Source organism: Herpailurus yagouaroundi, unplaced genomic scaffold (assembly GCF_014898765.1).
Source record: "Herpailurus yagouaroundi ecotype Mexico unplaced genomic scaffold, PumYag 163, whole genome shotgun sequence".
Lineage (NCBI taxonomy): Eukaryota > Metazoa > Chordata > Mammalia > Carnivora > Felidae > Herpailurus > Herpailurus yagouaroundi.
Window position 1 is genome coordinate 13,989,103 of NW_024412404.1, and position 20,972 is coordinate 14,010,074.

Consider the following 20,972-nt stretch of genomic DNA (forward strand, 5'->3'; position numbering starts at 1 on the left):
TTCTGGGTTCTCTTCTGTAATATATTACCCTGTAACAACTCTTTTTGCCTCATTCTCGCTTGAAACAACAACAACAACAACAATAGTATTTTTAGGTAAAAATAAATTGAAAATGGTGAGGCACTTAGATGAAAAGTGCCATTTTAATATCGCTTTACTCTTTTTTATCATAGATACAGACTGTAAACTCCTTGACATCACAGACCATATTTTTCATCTTTATATCCTCTGCAGTTCCCAGCAGAGTATGTTGCATTAGATTAGATATGCAGTAGGTATTTATTATAGAATGTAATCAAAAGATGGCATAAATTAACTTTACCTCAGGAAAATGAAAATGAGTACATAAATACAAGAAATAACAGAGACTGCATTATATATTTAGATCTTCTTCAGTTCAGGGGAATATGGTACTAGTGGTAATATAAGTCACAATGCCTTATTTTTAAACAATTTTATGGGATTTTTCAACGGCACTGAAACTTAGCAATGAACTAGAAAGTGGTCTTTAAGCATGTGGAGCAAGTATCCAATTTCATAGACTTTTACTTCTGATCCCCACCTTTTTTTCCTGGCCTTGGCAGACAAGAACTATTAGGTATCCATAAAAGGGAAAATACATTCAGGGAAAATAAAGTTCCTTTAAAATTCAGAATGGGAAAGATGATACAGGTGTAATCCCTGGCCTGTAGGAAGAAAATGTTCATCAAATACTAAACCGTGGTCTCAAAATTGAGAATCAGTAACACATCTTTTCCTCAGCTAACCCTGACGTACCCTATGAGTTTCACTTCAAGCGGTAGACCTGAGATTAAAACCCAAAAACCCTACAAAACCAAAACTTAGCGTTACATTTGGGAAAAGAGGAATTACAGCAGTTTGGAGGTGAATGAACTTTCCTCAGGAGAACGAGTTATTCTCTCTGGAACTTAGGTCTTTATGCAGCTCTTTGAAATACAAGTTGGGGTTTGCTCATCTCTGAACCCCCCTTGGGGGTTAGTGTATATAAGGTGTCCAATAAATATTTATGAAGTCTAGTTAAAAGAAAAGCCTTTTTAAGCCAATTATCGAGTATGTAGCCGCAGAATCCCTACCATGTATTAGAAATAAAAATACAGCCTTACAAAGATACCTTCATTTCCAGAGATACCGTTCAGTACATTGATATGTCAAGAGGTCCTTGTGCCCAGTTTGTGGGTACAGAGAATGAGAGATGATTAATGAACAGGGTTGTATCTGAAGATGCCTTTCTAGGGAGGGAATTTCATTTTTCCTTCATTCTCAACAAGCTTGAGTTCAGCCCAGCCTCCTCCACCCAGTCAGCCACTCTTTGGACCAAACACATTGGACTGGATTGTTTTTCCACCTCTGTAGAAACAATCAAGTCTTACGTGCTCTCCTGTCTTGCTTTCAGCTGTGTTTCAGATGACTCAGTGAAGCAGTACACATCACGAGACCACTTAGCAAAGCACTTTCAGGTTCCTGTCTTCAAGTTTGTGGGCAAAGACCACAAGGTGAGCTGAACACCTTTACCTCGTAACCTACATCCCCCACCCCCAGACCTGAACTGGTGTCCCAATTCGTTGACCTTCTCTATGAGACCAAAGTTAGGATCTGCATTCCCCTCTGAAAAATACTGTAGGGGTGCCTGGGTGGCTCAGTCGGTTGAGTGTCCAATTTTGGCTCAGGTCATGATCTCACAGTTCATGAGTTTGAGCCCCGTGTCAGGCTCTGTGCTGACAGCTTGGAGCCTGGAGCCTACTTCAGACTCTCTGTCTCCCCCTCTCTCTCTGCCCCTCCCCTGCTTGTGCTCTCTTTCTGACTCTCAAAAATAAATAAACATAAAAAAATTGTATAAAGTAAAGAAAAATACTGTAGAATTGGCCACCTAGAAGCCTAATACCTTCATTAATATCACAGTTTATCTGCCTCCCTCCCAAGAAAATCACTGTGCTTGTTCAAAGGAAATACTATATGATCATAATTTTAAATCATTGTGGGCAGATATGGTTGAAAAAGTCTGCTTGGTAGTCATTGGCCAAGGATATGGACAGAAAATTCACAGAAAAGACAAATAGTGAAGCGTTCAGTGAAAATAGTACTTAAGACGCCAATTAGAACAATTATAAGACATTATTTTATGCATATTAAATTTATAAAAATTTATCACAATGCTTGCAAAGTTATAGGGAGAATACAGTGACAATATAAATGAGTATAATTTCTGGAAAATTGTCTGATGATATGTAGCAATAACCATAAAATCATATTCTAAAAACTCCAATTCTGACAGTTTCTCAAAAACAAACAAGCAAAAAAAAAGAAAAACACGGTTTGTTAGATGTGTTTACAGAGCATTGTTACATGGGAAATGAGAGAAAGCCCCCAACCAGGCCTACCATATATCAGTTAATGCAATACTAAGCAGTTATTAAAATGAGAAATATAGAAAAAGGAGGTATGAAAAACCTTTTATCATAACAGTTTACACGCATATTGAATATGCTACGTTTTTGAAAATTATACATACACAGAAGTTATAAGAGGCCATAGATAGTATGTTAAGGTGGAGGCTTTTTTGGTTTTTGTTTTAGTAGAGTTGTTGAGACATTTAAACCAAAATAAGTTTAAGAGACCAATATTCTTTTCCACCCTGCGTTTAAGTGAATTTAAGTGAACAGTTACATCACTGTTCCAGAGCACCTGCTAATCATGATGGCTAATTCTGATCTCCCTCCTCAAGCAGGCAGCATGCTTTGGGAGGTAACTTGTAGGAAGAAGCTTGGACAAAGAACTTGTTATTTTACACAGAAGTATGTGGGCACCAATGTTTTTCCCAGACTTTGATGCTAAGAATGAAGATGTTAACATTATTAGATGTTGCCTTCTCAAAGGTCTCTCCTGTCCCTGTACAAAAGCAAAAGTTATAGATGTGGGGTTCTAAATCACCCACACGACTCAGTGTCTTTGCCACCTGACCAATGTTGTGAATCTGGGCAAGTTTCCTAACCTAAGTCTCAGTTTCCTCATCTGTAAAATGGGGATGATAACATCTACCTCAAACAGTTGTTGTTTAGATGAAACGAGACAATATATATGAAACATCTGGTATAGTGTCTAGCTTCTAGAAAGGGCCCCACAAGTGGTAGCTGTTATCATTATTTTTGTTAATTATAGTTATGGTCTTTCCAGGAAGTGTTTCTGCACTGCCAGGTCCTTGTCTGTGGAAGGCTGGACGAGCATTCTCGCTGTGCTCAGGGCTGCCACCGGCGAATGCGTCGTGAGGCAGTAGAGGGAGAGGATACAGCTGGTTTGCAGAGCCAGATGCTGACTGGCGGCCCGATCAGCATCGACTGGGAGGACTAGGACCACCCAACACCCGAGTGCTGGCTTTGGGCCACCCACCTCTTTGGAACTTCTCCCTACGCCCTCTGAGAGCACCAATCAACACCCTAAAACATGGCGCTTCTTTGAACCTTATACTGTGGGTTTAGACAGACTCCCGGAACTGACTCATTCTGACTCCGGCTGCTGGGTCAGGAAAGGCCACCTCACTGCTGACTGATCCAACCCATGGGCTTCATCTTCCCAACGTCGAAAGCTATGCTGTCCCTGCAAGAAAGCAGCTCACCCTGCTCCCCACATTTCCTTCCTACAATAAAACACCTCGTGTAGGATGCAATAGGACCACTAAAATCAAAAGTCGGGCATGCTCTTCTGAAATATAAACTTAAAACAAATTAAATGGTTGCTTGAAATTATGACCTAAATACCCAGCAACTCCTTAAATATGTAAATAATAATCATTCCCTGAAATTTCAACTCAAACGCAGAGTAGTTATAGGAGATTCGGAAGTTTATCAGTATAAGTGTGTACTAAAAAATATTATTTGATTTTCCTCTTGCACAGTGTTTTCTTTTGATATTTTTATATTACGTGAAATGTTTTCAATTAATAAATATTAATAAATGTATCGACATGCATTTAAGTGGTTCAATGACTGAACTGTAGACAAAATTAAAATTTGGTACCATATGTCCTGTTATTTGGCATTCTAAGCCCTCAGACTGATATGGCAATTAAAAAGTGTAAATTATACCATGCTCTATTTTGTAGGTAGGTGCTTAATACAGTTTATTAAAGTAAATATTATAAATCACAGAGATAAATTTTATATGCAATGAAATCCAATTTCTTAATATGCCAATTATTTTTATGGCTTTACATAAGATCAGGAAACAGTTTTTCTTCTTTTTCTTTTTTGAAATGGCTATAATCAACAGTTCTTAATGCAACCAGTAAAATTAACAAACGGAAGTGAAAGGACAGAATGACCTAGATCAAGAATTGGCCAGCTTTTTTTGTCAAGAGCCAAATGGTAAACATTTTAGGCTTTCTGGCTATACAGTCTGTCACAACTGTTCAACTCTGAGGTTGTAGCACAGGAGTGACCGTAAACAAATGAGAATATGGTTGTGTTCCAATAAAACGCCACAGAAGCAGTGTTAGACCTGATTTGGCCCATGAGTTTCATTTGCTGATCCCTGATCTTAGTGGACCTCAGTCCTCCCAGTGCATCAAGATCAGGTGGGGAGCACTCATAAAACACCTACAGGTAGATACCACCCCCAGAGGGTTTCTGCTTTTTAATACTCCTTTGGTGATTCTAATCTGCAGTCAGTATTGAGAACCAGAGTTTAGCAACTGACCATTTGTGTGTCCTCAGATTTCAGGGACTTCTCCTAGCTATCTTCAGTGGCAATTTTTACGAAATGCTTCTCAGATCCTACCATGACACTAACACCACTTAGTAACTGGGAATATCAACAGGAATAATTCACTGAAGGAAAAAAATGGAACCTCAGAGACCTAACTCCATCTGACCTCCACCTCCACTGGTCTTCACCAAGTAAGTCTCTGACCTTTCCCACTTGTTCTTATCTCTCCAGCACCAGTGGGAATGATTGTTATCATTGGTGGAACTTACCAGGTTGGGTTCTGTTCTCTTCTAAGTGAAATGGAAGCACATTGGTGATAATGGAATTCATTCATCTCTTTTCATATTTCCTAAAAAGAACACTTTATTAAATGTGAGATGCTTACTGGCAACTGAAACATGAATCAGAGGAAAGTCCTTGCCTCCCAAATGGTTGGATGCTGCAAAATTTCCCTTATGAATATAATTACCAAGTCCGAGAATCCCAATATTTTAGTCTTTATTTTAGTCTTTAAACTAAGAACTGAATTGCCAGGCAAATGTTTCTTGGTTGGGGAGACCATTGGTAAAATAAAGAGTAGTCTTCAAATCACTCCATGTCTTTTTTCCAGTTCTCCCAAAGGATGGGACTCATGTTTCAGCTGTAGAACAATATTTCCTTTCTCTTGCTTTGTGTTATCCAAACATTTGGAAGCAAGGATGAGACACATCTGCCATACTACCATCTCTGAGACTGACAGCTGTGGCATCACTCAAAACCAGGAAGGGATCACCTCTTTCTCATAACTCTTCTTTCTCCTCTTCTGCACAGATGCAGGCTGCCCTTTGGCTATTCATGAAAGGTCGGCAGCCCAAGGTCCATACGGTATTGAACACAGTATCAGCCAGAGAATCACAGGCTACTTGAAAAGGATGAAGAGGAAAAAAAAAAAAGAAAAGAAAAAAATGAAGAGAAATAAAAGGTTAATGTACAAGACTATCCCAAGTAGTTTGAGTAATTTTAAAAACGAATGCAATTCCAAGCATGACATGATACCCAGAGGAAAATAAAAGCAGTGATCCAAATACATAATTAAAAAGAACATACACTTAAGAGAAACTTAATAAGCTTCCATCCAATCTAATTAAGCAGAATATACTTTGAGGTGCCCTTCTTTTATGGGCCTCTAGGTCAAAATCACATTTAGCAATCAGAATCTCCTATATCACTATGCACACTCCATGGAAAATCTACCATTTTTGCAGAATACTCCCTCAGATAACTGTACTATGTTTTCTGTAGCTTTCTCTGTTTAAGTGTGGGATGAATAACAATTCACTCATTAAGAAAAACATATGTGTTGGTCAGCCATTCTGTTAGCCATCAGGGATGCAAAGACCAAAGAGATCCCAACTAAAGTACTCACAGTTTGGACAAAGAGGTCGACAGGATGGACAGGTAAACTAATGGTTACACTACACTGTGATGGAAGTAATATCATGGTGGTATGGGAACCCACACAAGAAAAGTCTATCCCTTTGGGGTAAAGGTTATTATGAAAGGCATCTCAGAACACCTTCCATTAGAATTTTGATAAGAATTGTATTGAATCTGTAGATTGTTTTGGGTAGTATGACCCTTTTCAATGCACAAGTCTTTCACCTCCTTGGTCAAATTAATTCCTGGGTATTTTATTCTCGATGATGCAATTGTAAATGATAATTTTTCTTAAATCATCTTTCTGATAATTCATTATTAGTGTATAGAAATGAAATTGATTTTTGTATATTGACTTTGCATCCTGTGACTTTACTGAATTTATTAGTTCTAATAGGTTTATGTTTTTCTTTGTGGAGACTTTAGGGTTTTCCATGTATGATATCATGTCATCTGCAAATAGTGGTAGTTTTACATCTTTGATTCCAATTTGGATGTCTTTTATTTCTTCTTTTTGCCTAATTGCTCTGGTTAGAACTTCCAATACTATGTTAAATAAAAGTGGCGAAAGTTGGCATCCTTGTCTTGTTCCTGATCTTAGAGAAACAGCTTTCAGCTTTTCTCCATTGAGTATGATGTTAGCTGTGCGCTTGTCACATATGGCCTCTATTATGTTGAGGTATGTTCCCTTTATACCTACTGTGTTGAGAGGTTTTTTTCACAAATGAATGTTGAATTTTGTTAATGCTTTTTCTGCATCTATTGAGAGGATCATACAATATTTATCCTTCATTTTGTTAATGTGCTGTATCGCATTGTCTGATTTGCCGATGTTGAACAATTCTTGCTTCCCTTGAATAAAGCCCACTTGATCATGATGTATGATCCTTTTAATATTATTGAATTGAATTAGGTTTTCTAATATTCTGTTGAGGATTTTTGCGTCTATATTCATCAGAAATTTATCTGTAGTATTTTTTTCTTATGGCGTCCTTGTCTAGTTTTGGTATCAAAATAATACTGGCCTCATAAAGTAAGTTTGGAAGTGCTCACTTCTCTTCAATTTTTGGAAGAATTTGAGGATTGGTGTTAATTCTTCCTTAAATGTTGAAGTCATTTGAATGGATGCTTAATTCTTCTTGAAATGTTGAAACCATTTAAATGGATGATTAATTTCTCTTTAAATGTTGAAGACACTTAGTCCATTTTGGGGTGCCTGGGTGGCTCAGTCAGTTAAGCATCTAACTCTTGATTTCAGCTCAGGTCATGATCTCATGGTTGTGAGATCAAGCCCTGTGTTGGGCTCTGTGCTGAGCATGGAGCCTGCTTGGAATTCTCTCTCTCTCTCTCTCTCTCTCTCTCTCTCTCTCTCTCTCTTCCTCTGCCCCTCTCCCCCACTTGTATTCTTTCTCAAAAAAAAGTTGAAAAATAAAAGTCTATCTTGCTCTGGACTTTCATTTGTTGAGAGATCTTTGCTGATTCTATCACTTTACTAATAATCAGTCTGTTCAGATTCTATTTTTCATTATTCAGTTTCAGTAAGAACTGAATGTTCCTAGGAACTACATGTTTCTAGGAATTTACCCATTTCTCCTCAGTTGTCCAATTTATTAGCATATAATTATTCATAGTAGTCTTTTGTGATCCTTTGTATTTCTGTGGTATCAGTTGTAATGTCTCCTCTTCTATTTCTGATTTTATTTATTTGAGTCCTCTCAAATTAGCTTTTAATTAGTCTAGCTACAGGTTTGTCTATTTTCTTCATCTTTTAAAAAAACAAAACAAAACAGCTCCTAGTTTCATTTATCTTTTCTATTGTTATTTTAGTCTTAGTTTCATTTATTTCTGCTCTGATCTTTGTTATTCACTTTCTTCTACTAACTTTGGGCTCTGATGTTTTTCTTTTTCTAGTTCCTTGAGGTGTAAAGTTGAGCTATGTATTCAAGATCTTTTTGATGTAGGCATTTATTGCTATGAATTTCCCTCTTAGAACTGCTTTTGCTGCATCTCATAAGTTTAGTTTGTTGTATTTCCATTTTCATTTGTCTCAATGTTTCTTTATTTCTCTCTTGATTTCTTCTTCAACCCATTGGTTGTTTAGTACCATTTGTTTATTTGCTCTTGACATTGCTCTCAACACTTCTATTCAATATTGTACTAGAACCCCTAGACAGGACAATTGGCAAGAGGAATATGTAAAAGGTATCCAAATTGGAAAGGAAGATGATATGTAAATGGCATTATCTTATGTATAGAAAAGCCCAAGGAATCCACTAAAATCTATTAAAATTAATAAGTGAGTTCAGCAAGGTTGCAGGATAATAGATCAGTATACATAATCAGTTTATTTCTGTACATTATCAATGAATAATCTGAAAATAAAATTAAGATAATACTTTCATTTATAATAACAAAAAAACAAATAAAGTACTTAATTTAAACAAAAGAAGTGTAAGACTTGTGTTCTGTAAATTAGAAGACACTGTGAAAGAAATTAAAGACAATCCAAATAAATGGAAAGACATTCATGTTCATTGATCAGGAAACATAATTTTGTTAGATGGTAACATGTCTCAAATTGATCTCCGGATTTAGCAAAAGCTGTACCAAATTTCTAACTGCCATTTCTTGCAGAAATTGACAAGCTGAACCTAAAATTCATAAGAAAATTCAAGGGACCTAGAATATCCAAAACAATCTTGAGAAAGAAGAACAAAGTTGAAGATTGCTTCCTGATTTCAAAGTTTACTACAAAACCATAATAATAAATGCCATGTGCCACTGGCATAGATCAATGAAATAGAATTGAAAATCTAGAAATAAATACTGCATTTCTGTTCAACTGATTTTTGATAAGGGTGCAAAAACAACTGAGTATGAGAAACGTCTTTCAACAATATGCAGGAACATTTGTATATCCACATACAAAAGAATGAAGTTGGATCTCTTTCTTACATCATACACAAAAATTAACTAAAAGTGGATCATAGACCTAAGTGTATAAGCTAAAACAAAGCTCTTAGAAGAAAACATAGGAGCAAATCTTTGTGACCTTGGATAAAGCAAAGGCTTCTTACATATGACACCAAAAGTACAAGCAACAAAAGGAAAAAAATAGATAAGTTGGACTTTATTGAAATGTAAAACATCTGCTTTCCAAATAATTTCATCAAGAAAGTGAAAAAAAAACCCACAAAATGAGAGAAAATATTAGTGGAGCATGTATCTGATAAGGGACTTGTGTCCAGAATATATAAAGAATACTCACAACTCAATAATAAAAAGATAAGTAACCCAATTTAAAAAGAGGTAAAGGATCTGATTAAACATTTCTCCAAGGCAGATATTTAATGTCCAACTAGCACATAAAAATATAATCAACATTATTAGCAATCAGGGAAATGTAAATCAAAACCACAATGTGATACCATTTCACATTCTCTAAGATCTATAATCAAAAGGACAGATAATAACAAGGGTTGATAAGGATGTAGAGAAATTGGAACCTTAATACATTGCTGGTGAGAATGTGAAATGGTGTAGCTATTTTGGAAAACAGTTTGTCATAAAATTACCATATAACCCAGAATCCCTCCCCCCCCACTCAGATATATACCCAAGAGAAATGAAAAGATATGTCTCCACAAAAACTTATATATCAATGTTCATACCAGAATTATTCATAATAGCCAAAGGTTAGAAACAACCCAAATGTCCTTCATTTGATGAATGGATAAAGAAAATACATTATATCCATATAATGAATGGACTATAACTTAGCAATAAAAAGGAACAAAATACTGATACACGCTACAACACAGATAAACTTTGCTAAGTTAAAAATGTCTGTCACAAAAGACCACATATTTTATGATTCCATTTATATGAAATGTCCAGAACAGACAAATCAATAGAGGTAGAAAGCAGATTCATGGTTGCCAAAGGCCAGGAAAGGAAAAGAGAGAGGGATTGTTCATGGCTATGGGGATTCCTTTTGGTGTGGTCAGAATGTTCTAGAATTGATTATGGGCCTGATTGCATAGCTTTGTGAACATATTTTAAAAGCATTTAAATGGTTGAATTGTATAGTATGTGAATTACATATCAATAAAGCTATTTCAACAACAACAAAAAATGATCAGAGTGTTCCAAGCAGAGGGAACTGCAGAGGCAGAAAAATATGGTTCATCAACCCAAGTAGTTTGGAATGGTAGAAGTCAGGAGAGAAATCAGAAATAAGCAAAATAATGCTGGAGAGGTAGGGTAGCGCTGGATCAGGAAAGGCTATGTATATCATACTAAGGAGTTTGGATTTATTCCTAAGGAAGAGGAACCAATTGAAGGGCTTACACAGAGGGTGGAAATGACTGGATTTATATGGTACAAAAATGTGTCTGGTCCCTATGAGGAAAATAGATTGGATGGGATCCAGAGGTTAGATTAACTTGCAGTAACCAGGCAAGTGGTATATCAAAGAGATATTTAGGAGAAAAAATCAATAGGACATTGCTTAGAGGAAGTAACTTGACCTGACCTTGGATTAGCAGCAGGCACTTATTCACCTTTTGTAGGTACAGAGAGAGTGATACTCCCTTTTACAGTGCCCAATTAATTATTCATATTTTGAAGCCTTCACACATTCACTTTAGGACTACACTCTAGACAGCGATCTATGAAAATGATCCAAAATTCGTTCTACTGCTGACTTTCTCAGTGGCATGAGGCCAACTCCTTATAAGCTTAAATTTCAAACTTTGCCATCTAAAAATATATAATGCGAATACCTGAATATAATGTTCTGGCTTCAGAAACTAAAGGATTAAAGCTTTTCCTAAGGTGAATTAGGAAAAGGAAATTACACAATCAGTGCTAGAAACTGGGTAGCTAAGCAGCTGTTTAAAAATAATTATCCTGAAGAATACAAAGAGCTTAAACAAAAAAGATAGGTTTTAAAAAATTCTTTCCCCAACTGAAAACAAAATAAGGAAAAAAAAGGGCTTAAACCAAACCAAGTGGTCCTACAGAAAAATTCCTGATATGGAAAATTATTTAATAGTGGAATGAATAACCAAAGCCAGTTGGGCAACTCTTTCTCCAGTCTTAAAGGATAGATTTTTATATCTCTGGAAAGGCTTTGGTGTAGCCCTGTCCATCAGGAGTGGGGCCAGCAGCTCCTGGGCAGGACAGCAAGAACTTTAGTGAAGGAATGCCCAGAATCTTCCTTCACCCTTCTTAACATTCGTCACAGTGTTCTATAAAGAAAGTTCAGTGAGCTCTAATGGTCTCTTTGCATAAAGGGGCTCTGGATATATTTCTGTATGAAAACAGGAACAAAACTCCCTGCTCACCAGTAGATTCCCTTAAGATACCTACCTTCCACATTGGAGACAAAACCCAAACTCCGCTTCAGATCTGAGCAGATAGAGTGGAGACACCATCGGAATTTTGCATCACAGCGATACTTGTTGGCACCACAGGTGTCATAACAGACATCCAGCTGGTTGCAGCACTTGGTCATTGCTGGAATGCCCAAATCCATCTGGAGAAAAGCAAAGGAAGAAAAGAGAAGGAAGAAAATGCCACGTTTGGACCAAGGACCTTAGGCAACCTTGCCCACCTTGTTATTAACAGGCCAGTTCTCAAATTCCTGTTACACATCAGATCAATTCAGAAATACCAGTGACTTGAGAGAATGCATAAGGTTGACAGCTACAGGATGTTGAGTTTCAATTATGGTTTGGTTATTAGCTTATTAATTCTGAATAGTCCATTTTCTTCTTTTTCTTTTAGATTTAGTAATTTTCAAATTCACAGGCCACTACAGGGATGAAAATAAACATCAGAAGGTTAGTGAAGAGGGCAGAGCTGCAGGACTTCCAAATTTAACTAAAACCTATATTATGTGAGATTTTATTTGAGCAAAAGATTCAAAGGCTCAGAAGTATAAAAAATCAAGGCTCAGTTCATCAAGAGGTCACCAGCATTTATTAGAAACCCATCCCATACACTGTTTTAAAGGCATGTGTCTTGTCTGTATGTGTCAGGGAGCAGAGTGGGGTATAGAACACATGATTCCTGACCACAAGGGGACTATGGTTAAATGTCAATATCTCACACACACACACATAAATGTATTAAGCCTCCTATAAACATCTGTAAATGTTGTGGCATAAACTGAGTAACTTCATAGAATGTCACATCTAGAGTTTGATAACTCTACGTGTTTTTTTTTTTTTTTAGAGAATTATTAGACATGAGGGTAAAGAAAAGAGATAATGAGCAAATCATATGTGAGCAAGTGAGTTTGTTTGGTGTTTCAAGGGTCTTAGCAAGAATTTATTTGTTATTTTTTTAATTAAGAAAGGTAAGTTGGTAGATGGTTCTGACTTCCAAAGTACCTAGTAAGATTTGATAAAGACTCGAGCAAAGAAGGAACATGATAGAATGAGTGATTACAGAGAGTGATCATTCTGTGGTTATGTGAAATAGTTTGGAACAGGGGCATTTAGACTTTGGTAGAGCATCTTAGAATCTTTTGCAGTTCTTTTGATAATATAAACTTGAACCCAAGTGGAAGGTGTGGAAATATGGTTTCACAGTATGGGTGGAGATTGATTAATCAGCTATTATAGATCTTTTCCACTTGGCTCTCCTTAAATGCTCCCTTATCTGAACTTTTGCTCCAAGACCACTTAAAACAGACTATGGACTTTGGTAGTTTAAAATGCCCTTCTGACAGGGCCCCCTGAGTGGCTCAGTTGGTTAAATATCCAACTCTTGATCTCAGCTCACATTTTGATCTCATGGTCTTGAGTTCAAGTCCCACGTTAGGCTTCATGCTGGGCATGAAGACTAATAAAAATAAAATAGGGGCTCCTGGGTGGTTTGGTCGGTTGAGTGTCCAACTCTTGATCTCAGCTCAGGTCATGATCTCACAGTTTGTGAGCTCAAGCCCCACATCAGGCTCTGTGCTGTCACCTTGGAGCCTGCTTGGGATTCTCTCTCCATCTCTGTCTGCCCCTCCCCTGTTCATGCTCTTTCTCAAAATAAATAAATAAACATTTTTAGAAAAAGCTCTTTAAAAAAAAATACCCTTCTAAGAAAAAGAAAATAAAATCCATTGTTACAGTAAGAGGTAATGTAACTCATTAGGCTAGGCAACAGCCTGGGCTCTGCAATTCTGGGTAAATTCCTATCATCTGACACCTGAAGGAAACTACTTTGTTCATGCCTCATCCCAAAAATTAAATGTATTATCACAGCAGAGGTAACTGAGAATTAATTAGATAGATGAGTATAGTCGCTATCATTCAGTTCAACTGAATTGGAAATTCTTGAACTGGTCCTAGACAATACTTGTACCAGTAAATAAAATGGCATTACTCCCAAAATAGAGTGCATACTGTTGTCAAAAACCAACCTCTGTGCTCCAGAGCTGAAATATGTAATACGAAGACAGATTTAGGGATAAAGAAGGGAGATAGTCTATTACTTTGCCATACAAAGGAGGCTGCAGCAGGCTAATGCCTCCAAGAGTGAAAGCCCCCACCCTGGGTAGGAGGTTGAGGGGTTTTATAGGAAAATACAGGATCTGGGCAGTTGCGATAGGAATGTCAAACACTGGTGCCAGCCAGCCATACCAAGTTCCTGGAACAAAAGATTCTACAGAAAAACAAGTGAAGGGGAAGGGAAAGCTTCAAAACTGAAGAAGAGAAAATTTTGATCACAAGTCAAGCCTTGCTGAAGCAGTGTGTCCATCCTAATTTCCATCCACGTTTACATTTCTTTTTTTTTTAATTTTTTCAAAATTCAATTTAAATTCTAGTTAGCTAACATATAATGTAATATTGCTTTCAGGAGTAGAATTTAGTGATTCAATATTTACATATAACTCCTAGTGCTCAACATGTCAAGTACCCTCCTTAATACCCATTACCCACTTAGCCCATCCACCCACCCACCTCCCTCCATCAGCCCTCAGTTTGTTCTCTATCGTAAAGAGTTTCTTATGGTTTGATTTGCTCTCTCTCTTTCCCCCCCCCCTTCCCATATGTTCATCTGTTTCTTTCTTAAATTCCACATGTGGGTGAAATTGTATGGTATTTATCTTCTGTGACTGATTTATTTCACTTAGCATAATATACTCTAGCTCCATCCATGTCGTTGTAAACGGCAAGATTTCATTCCTTTTGATGGCTGAGCACTCTTCCAGTGTGTGTGTGTGTGTGTGTGTGTGTGTGTGTGTGTCTGTGTGTATCTCACATCTTCTTTATCCATTAGTCAGTCAATGGACACTTGGGCTCTTCCCATACTTTGGCTCTTGTTTTCCGTGTTGTTAATTTTAGCCATTCTGGCAGGTATGAGATATCTCATTGTATTTGATTTGTATTTCTCTGATGATGAGTGATGTTGAGCATCTTTTCATGTGCCTGTTAACCATCTGGATATCTTCTTGGGAAAAATGTCTATTCACATCTTCTGTCCATTTCTTAATTGCATTATTTGTTTTTTGGGGTGTTGAGTTTGATAAGTTCTTTATACATTTTGTACTAACCCCTTATCAGATATGTCTTTTGCAAACATCTTCTCCCATTATGAAAATTGTATTTTAGTTTTGTTGTTTCCTTTACAGTGAAGAAGGTTTTTATCTGCTGAGGTCCCAATAGTTTATTTTTGCTTTTGTTTCCCTTGACTCAGGAGACATATCGAGTAAGAAGTTGACACGGCCGATGTCAGAGAGGTTACTGCCTGTGTTCTCCTATAGGATTTTGATGGTTTCCTGTTTCACATTTAGGTCTTTCATCTATTTTGAATTTATTGTTGTGTATGGTGTAAGAAAGTGGTCCAGTTTCATTCTTCTGCATGTTGCTGTCCAGTTTCTCCAACACGATTTGTTGAAGAGACTATCTTTTTTCCATTGGATATTCTTTCCTGTTTTGCCAGAGATTAGTTGACCATATAAGTTGTGGGTACATTGCTGGGTTTTCTGTTTTGTTCCATTTATCTATGTGTCTGTTTTTGGCCCAGTACCATACTGTATTAATCACTACAGCCTTGTAATATAGCTTGAAGTCTGGAATCGTGATGCCTCCAACTTCTTTTCTTTTTCAAGATTGCTTGGGCTATTCAGGATCTTTTGTTGTTCCGTACAAATTTTAGGATTGTTTATTCTAGCTATGTGAAAAATGCTGGTGTTATTTTGATAAGGATTGCATCAAATGTGTAGATTGCTTTGGGTAGTATAGACATTTTAATAACATTTGTTCTTCCAATCCATAAGCATGGAACGTCTTTCTATTTCTTTATCTCTTCTTCAATTTCTTTTATAAGTGTTCTATAGTTTCCAGAGTACACATCTTTTACCTCTTTACTTTGGTGTATTCCAAAGTATCTTATCGTTTTTGGTGCAATTGTAAATGGGATCGATTCCTCGATTTCTCTTTCTGCTGCTTCATTATTGGTGTACAGAAGTGCAACAGATTTCTGTACATTGATTTTATATCCTGCAACTTTACTGAATTAATGCATTAGTTCTAGCAATGTTTTGGTGGAGTCTTTTGGGTTTTCTATATAGAGTATCATGTCATCTGTAAATAGTGAAAGTCTGACTTCTTCGTTGCCAAGAAGGATGGCTCTGTGCTGACAGTGTGGAGCCTCCTTGGGATTCTCCCTCTCCCTCTTTCTCTGCCCCTACCCCACTCATATTCTCTGTCTCTCAAAATGAATAAATAAACATTTTTTTTTAAAAGATAAAAAAGGGGCACCTGGGTGGCTCAGTCAGTTAAGTATCTGACTCAGATATTGGCTCATGTCATGAACTCACGGTTTGTGATTTCGAGCCCTGTGTTGGGGTCTATGCTGGCAGCACAGAGCTGCTTGAGATTCTCTCTCTCCCTCTCTCTCTGCCCCTCCTCCACTTGTTCTCTCTCTCTCTCAAAATAAATAGACATTTTAAAAAAAGAATGGATGCTTTATTTTGTCAAATGCTTTTTCTGCATCTATTGAGAGGATCATATGGTTCTTAACCTTTCTTTTATCAATGGGGTGTATTGTATTGATTGATTTGCAAATATTGAACCAGTCCTGCAACCAGGAATAAATCTCACTTGATCGTGGTGAATAATTCTTTTTTTATGTACTGTTGAATTAGATTTGCTAGTATCTTGTTGAGAATTTTTGCATCCAGTTTCATCAGGGATATTAGCCTATACTTTTCCTTTTTAGTGGGATTTCTGGTTTTAGAATCAAGGTAAAGCTGGCCTTGTATAATGAGTTTGGAATTTTTCTTTCCATTTCTGTTTTTTGGAACAGTTTGAGAGGAATAGGTATTAACTCTTCTTTAAATGTCTGGTAGAACTCCCCTGGGAAGCCAGGTGGCCCTGGACTTTTGTTTGTTGGAAGATTATTTTTCGAGAGAGAGAGAGAGAGAGAGAGAGAGAGACCATGAGCAATAGAGGGAGGGAGAAAGAATCTTAAGTAGGCTTCAGACCCAGCATGGAGCCTGACTCGACACTCAAATGTGAGCCGAAGCTAAGAGTCAAATGCTCAACTGACTGAGCCACCCAGCTGCCTCTGTTGGGAGATGTTTTATTACTGATTCGATTTCTTTGCTGGTTATGGGTCTTTTTAAATGGTACCTGTTTTTAAAAAGTTTTTATTTATTTATTTTGAAAGAGAGAAAGAGTAAAAGCAAGGAAGGGTCAGAGAGAGAGAGACAGAGAGAGAGTCCCAAGTAAGCTCCACACTGATAGTGTAGAACCTGATGTGGGGCTCGAACTCACAAACCATGAGATCATGACCTGAGCAAAATCAAAAGTCAGATGCTTAACCAACTGAGCCACTCAGGTGCCCTGGTTATGGGTCTGTTTAAATTTTCCATTTCTTCCTGTTTCATTTTTGCTAGTTTGTAGGTTTCTAGGAACTTGTCCATTTCTTCCAGATTTCCCAGTTTGTTGACATAAAATTTTCATAATATTTTGTCATAATTGTTTATATTTCTGTGGTGTTGGTTGTGATCTCTCCTCCTTCATTTGTAATTTTACTTTTTTCATCCTTTCTTCTTTCTTTTTGCTAAGTCTGGCTAGGGACTTAACAATTTATTAATTCTTTCAAAGAACCAGCTCTTAGTTTTCTTGATCTACTGTTTTTGTTGTTGTTTCCATATCATTTATTTCTGCTCTTATCTTTATTATTTACCTTCTTCTGTTGGCTTTATGCTTTATTTGCTGTTCATTTTCTAGCTACTTTAGGTGTGAGGTTAGGTTGTATACTTGAGAGTTTTCTTGTCTCCTAAGGCAAGAAATATATATGTATACTGCAATATAATGTATACTGCAATATACATCCCTCTTAGGACTGCTTTTGCCACATCCCAAAGGTTTTGGACTGCATGTTTTCATTTTCATTTGCCTCCACGTATTTTTTATTTCTTTGTTAATGTCCAGGTTAAGCCATTCATTCTATAGTAGGATGTTCTTAACCTCCCTGTATTTGTGGTCTTTCCAAATTTTTTCTTGTGGTTGACTTCAAGTTTCATAGCATTGTGGTCTGAAAATATGCATGATATGATCTCAATCTTTTTGTACTTGTTGAGGGCTGATTTGTGACCCAGTATGTGATCTATTCTGGAGAATGTTCCATGGGCTCTTGAATAGAATGTGGAGGGCACCTGGGCGGGTCAGTTTATTGAGCATCTGACTCGAGCTCAGCTCAGGACTTGATCTTGTGGTCATGGATTCAAACCCTGTGTTGGGCTCTGCACTGGGCATGAAGCCTACTCAGGGAAGAAAGAAAGAGAGAAAGAGGGAAAGAAAGAGGGAAAGAAGAAAGAAAGAAAGAAAGAAAGAAAGAAAGAAAGAAGAAAGAAAGAAAGAAAGAAAGAAAGAAAGAAAGAAAGAAAGAAAAAGAAAATAATGTGTGTTCTGCTATTTAGGATGAAATGTTCTGAATATATCTGTTAAGTCCATCCTGTCCAGTGTGTCATTCACAGCCATTGTTTCCTTGTTGATTTTTCTGTTTAGATGACCCATCCATTGCTGTAAGTGGAGGTGTTAAAGTTCCCTACTATTATTATATTATTTTAATGAGTTTCTTTACGTTTGTTATTGATTTATATATTTGGGTGTTTCAAGTACAGGGCATAAATTGTTAGCTCTTGATGGATAGACCCTCTAATTGTTATTAATGCCCTTCTTCAGCTCTTATTACAGTTTTTGGTTTAAAATGTAGTTTGTCTGATATATGTATGGCTACTCCAGCTTTCTTTTGATGTCCATTAGCATGATAGATAGTTCTCCATGCCTTCACTTTCAATTTGCAGGTGTATTTAGGTCTAAAATGAGTCTCCTATAGGCAGCATATAGACAGGGTTTTTTTTTTAATCCATTCTTATGCCTTATGCCTTTTGATCAGAGCATTCAGTCCATTTACATTTAGCGTGATTATTGATAGATATGAATTTAGTGCCTTTGTGTTGCCTGTAAAGCTGGTGTTTCTTGATGATGTCTAGTCTTTGTTGCTTTTGGTCCTTTTTTTCCCCACTCAAAGAGACCCCTGTAATATTTCTTGCAGGGCTGATTTAGTGGTCATGAGCTTCTTTAGTTTTTGTCAGGGAAACTCTTTATTTCTTCTTCTATTCTGAATGACAGGCTTGCTGGATAAAGTATTCTTGGCTGCATATTTTTCCTATTCAGCATGTTGAATATATCATGCCATTCCCTTCTGGCCTGCCAAGTTTCTATAGACAAATCTGCTAGAATGAACTTGATCTGCCTTTCCTTGTAAGTTAAGGACTTTTTTCCCTTGCTGCTTCCAGGATTCTTGTCTTGTCTGTGTGTTTTGTGAATTTCACTATGATATGTCTTGGTTATTTGCTCAAACAAACCTTCTGGCCCTTTTTCTTTCTCTTCATCTTCTGGAACTCTTATGATACTAATGTTATTATGCTTTGTTGCTGAGTTCCCTAAGTCCACATTTGTGATCCAATGCCTTTCTTTCACTCTTATTTTCAGCTTTGTTCTTTTCCATAATTTTATCTTCTATATCACTGATTTGTTCCTCTATTTCATCCATCCCCATTGTCATAGCATCTATTTGTGTTTGTATCTTGGTTATAACATTTTTAATTTTGGCCTGACTAGTTTTTGGTTCCTTTATCTCTGCAGTAAGGGATTCTCTAGTGTCTTCTATGCTTTTTTGAAGCCCAGCTACTATCCTTATAATTGTTGGTTTAAATTATAATTCAGACATCTTACTTATATCTATATTGATAAAATCCCTGCCTGTTACTTCTTCCTGTTCTTTCTTTTGGGATGAATCCGTTCATCTTGTCATATTGTCAAGGTCCAAAAAAACCCCCAAAAAAACAAAAAAGGAAGCTGGATCCTGTGTGTTTCTTGTTAAAAGGAGACAGATCCAAAATAGATAGATATATAGATATAATAACATTTTAAAATTAAATAAATGATAAAATTGCTTTTTCTGTATCCTAAGGTGGGGGAACACAAAGTCTGCTTGTTAAAAGAAGCTAGATCCAAAAAAAACATATATACGTGGGGAGCCTGGATGGTTCAGGTGGTTAACTGACTGACTTGGTTTTGGCTCAGGTCATGATCTCATGGTTCATGGGTTTGAGCCTCACTTTGGTCTCTGTGCTGATGGTGCAGAGTCTGGTTAGGATTCTCTCTCTCTCCCTCTCTCTCTCTCTCTGCCCTTTCCCTGTTCACTCACTTTCTCTCAAAATAAATAAATAAAAACTTTAAAAACCCAAAACATACATATGTAATAAATTAAGAAATAAAATAAAGTAAAATCATAAAATAGTTTTTTCAGTATCATAAGGGTGGGTAAAAAAGGAAGCTAGATCCTATTTCCCCTAGAGCTAAAGTTTTGTAACATTCTATGATTGGTATACTTGGTGCATGTGAGGGATTTGTGCTGGTCTTCTGGGGTTGGGGCCTGCTGGACTGATTCTCAAGTGGACTTGCTCTAGTGGAGATGCATCTGCAGGGCACAGGAGGGCAGGGCTTGGTGTAAGTAGCTCTGCCATCCTCTTGGTGGCACTGTTTTGTTTAGTGAAGTCCGTCAGTGCTGATGGGCAGGGTGAAAATGGTGTCACCAGCTGTCTCATCCCTGAAATGAGGAGCTTGTGCCCACCACTCTTCAGGAAGTCCTCACAGAAGAGCAATCACCTCTCTTGTGTCCCCAGCTTTGGCCAGATCCCAACCTTCACCCTGTCTGCATCTGAGCTGTCCAACTGCTGGGTGGCACGACACTCCTGTGTTTTATCTCAGGCGTGTGGCTGGGTTTCAAAATTCTAAATTTTAGAGATCTGCATAGTGCACGGAGCTGCACTGATCCTCTGGAAGAGAGTCTCACTGCACTGTGGCCAGTGCTGGCTTGTCCCAGATATCAGCTGAGTGACTACACAGAGGTTTGGAGTTTATGGTAAAGCATGGCAGAAAGCCAGCACCAAGGCTCACTGTCCCCAGCCAGCATCTCCTCCCTTCCTATGTTAGTGAACAGGGCAGCTCAATGGTGCTGGCTGGGTCTTTTCCCCTTGGAGAGGCTGTGTTCCCTCTCCCAAATGCACTCTTAGTTGGGGTGTGACCTAGGGGATCCTTAGGCCATGCTGTCCACTTCTGGGTCTCCACCCTCCTTCCCCACCAGAGCCTCATTAAGCCTGCCAGACATGACCCTGGCAATGGTGCTGACCTCCAAAACTTTCTTCTCTTTCTGAAATCAGCTTTCTGCAGCTTCTACCTTCCATTTTGTGGCAGCTTTTTCACCTTCAGTTGCGCTTTTTTTTTTTTTTTTAAGAAAGAGGGGAGAGCACGAGC

The 20,972-nt window shown here is 37.5% G+C and overlaps 2 protein-coding genes across 4 annotated transcripts in view; one reads left to right on the top strand and one right to left on the bottom strand.

The window, feature by feature from the left end:
- The window catches only part of OIT3 (oncoprotein induced transcript 3), a 30,540-nt gene extending 24,889 nt beyond the window's left edge, over positions 1–5,651 (top strand). The window contains exons 8-9 of the mRNA XM_040485345.1: positions 1,415–1,514; positions 3,193–5,651. Coding sequence (XP_040341279.1) covers positions 1,415–1,514; positions 3,193–3,366 — 274 coding nt within the window. The 3' untranslated portion in view covers positions 3,367–5,651. The remainder of the gene's footprint in view (positions 1–1,414; positions 1,515–3,192) is intronic.
- PLA2G12B (phospholipase A2 group XIIB) overlaps positions 5,201–20,972 on the bottom strand; it is a 30,849-nt gene continuing 15,077 nt past the window's right edge. For 2 of the 3 annotated variants that reach the window (XM_040485348.1, XM_040485346.1), the window contains exons 3-4: positions 11,509–11,674; positions 5,201–5,620 (exon numbers count right to left, since the gene is read on the bottom strand). In XM_040485348.1, coding sequence (XP_040341282.1) covers positions 5,499–5,620; positions 11,509–11,674 — 288 coding nt within the window. In that variant the 3' untranslated portion in view covers positions 5,201–5,498. The remainder of the gene's footprint in view (positions 5,621–11,508; positions 11,675–20,972) is intronic. The other variant, XM_040485347.1, reaches the window with a different exon arrangement.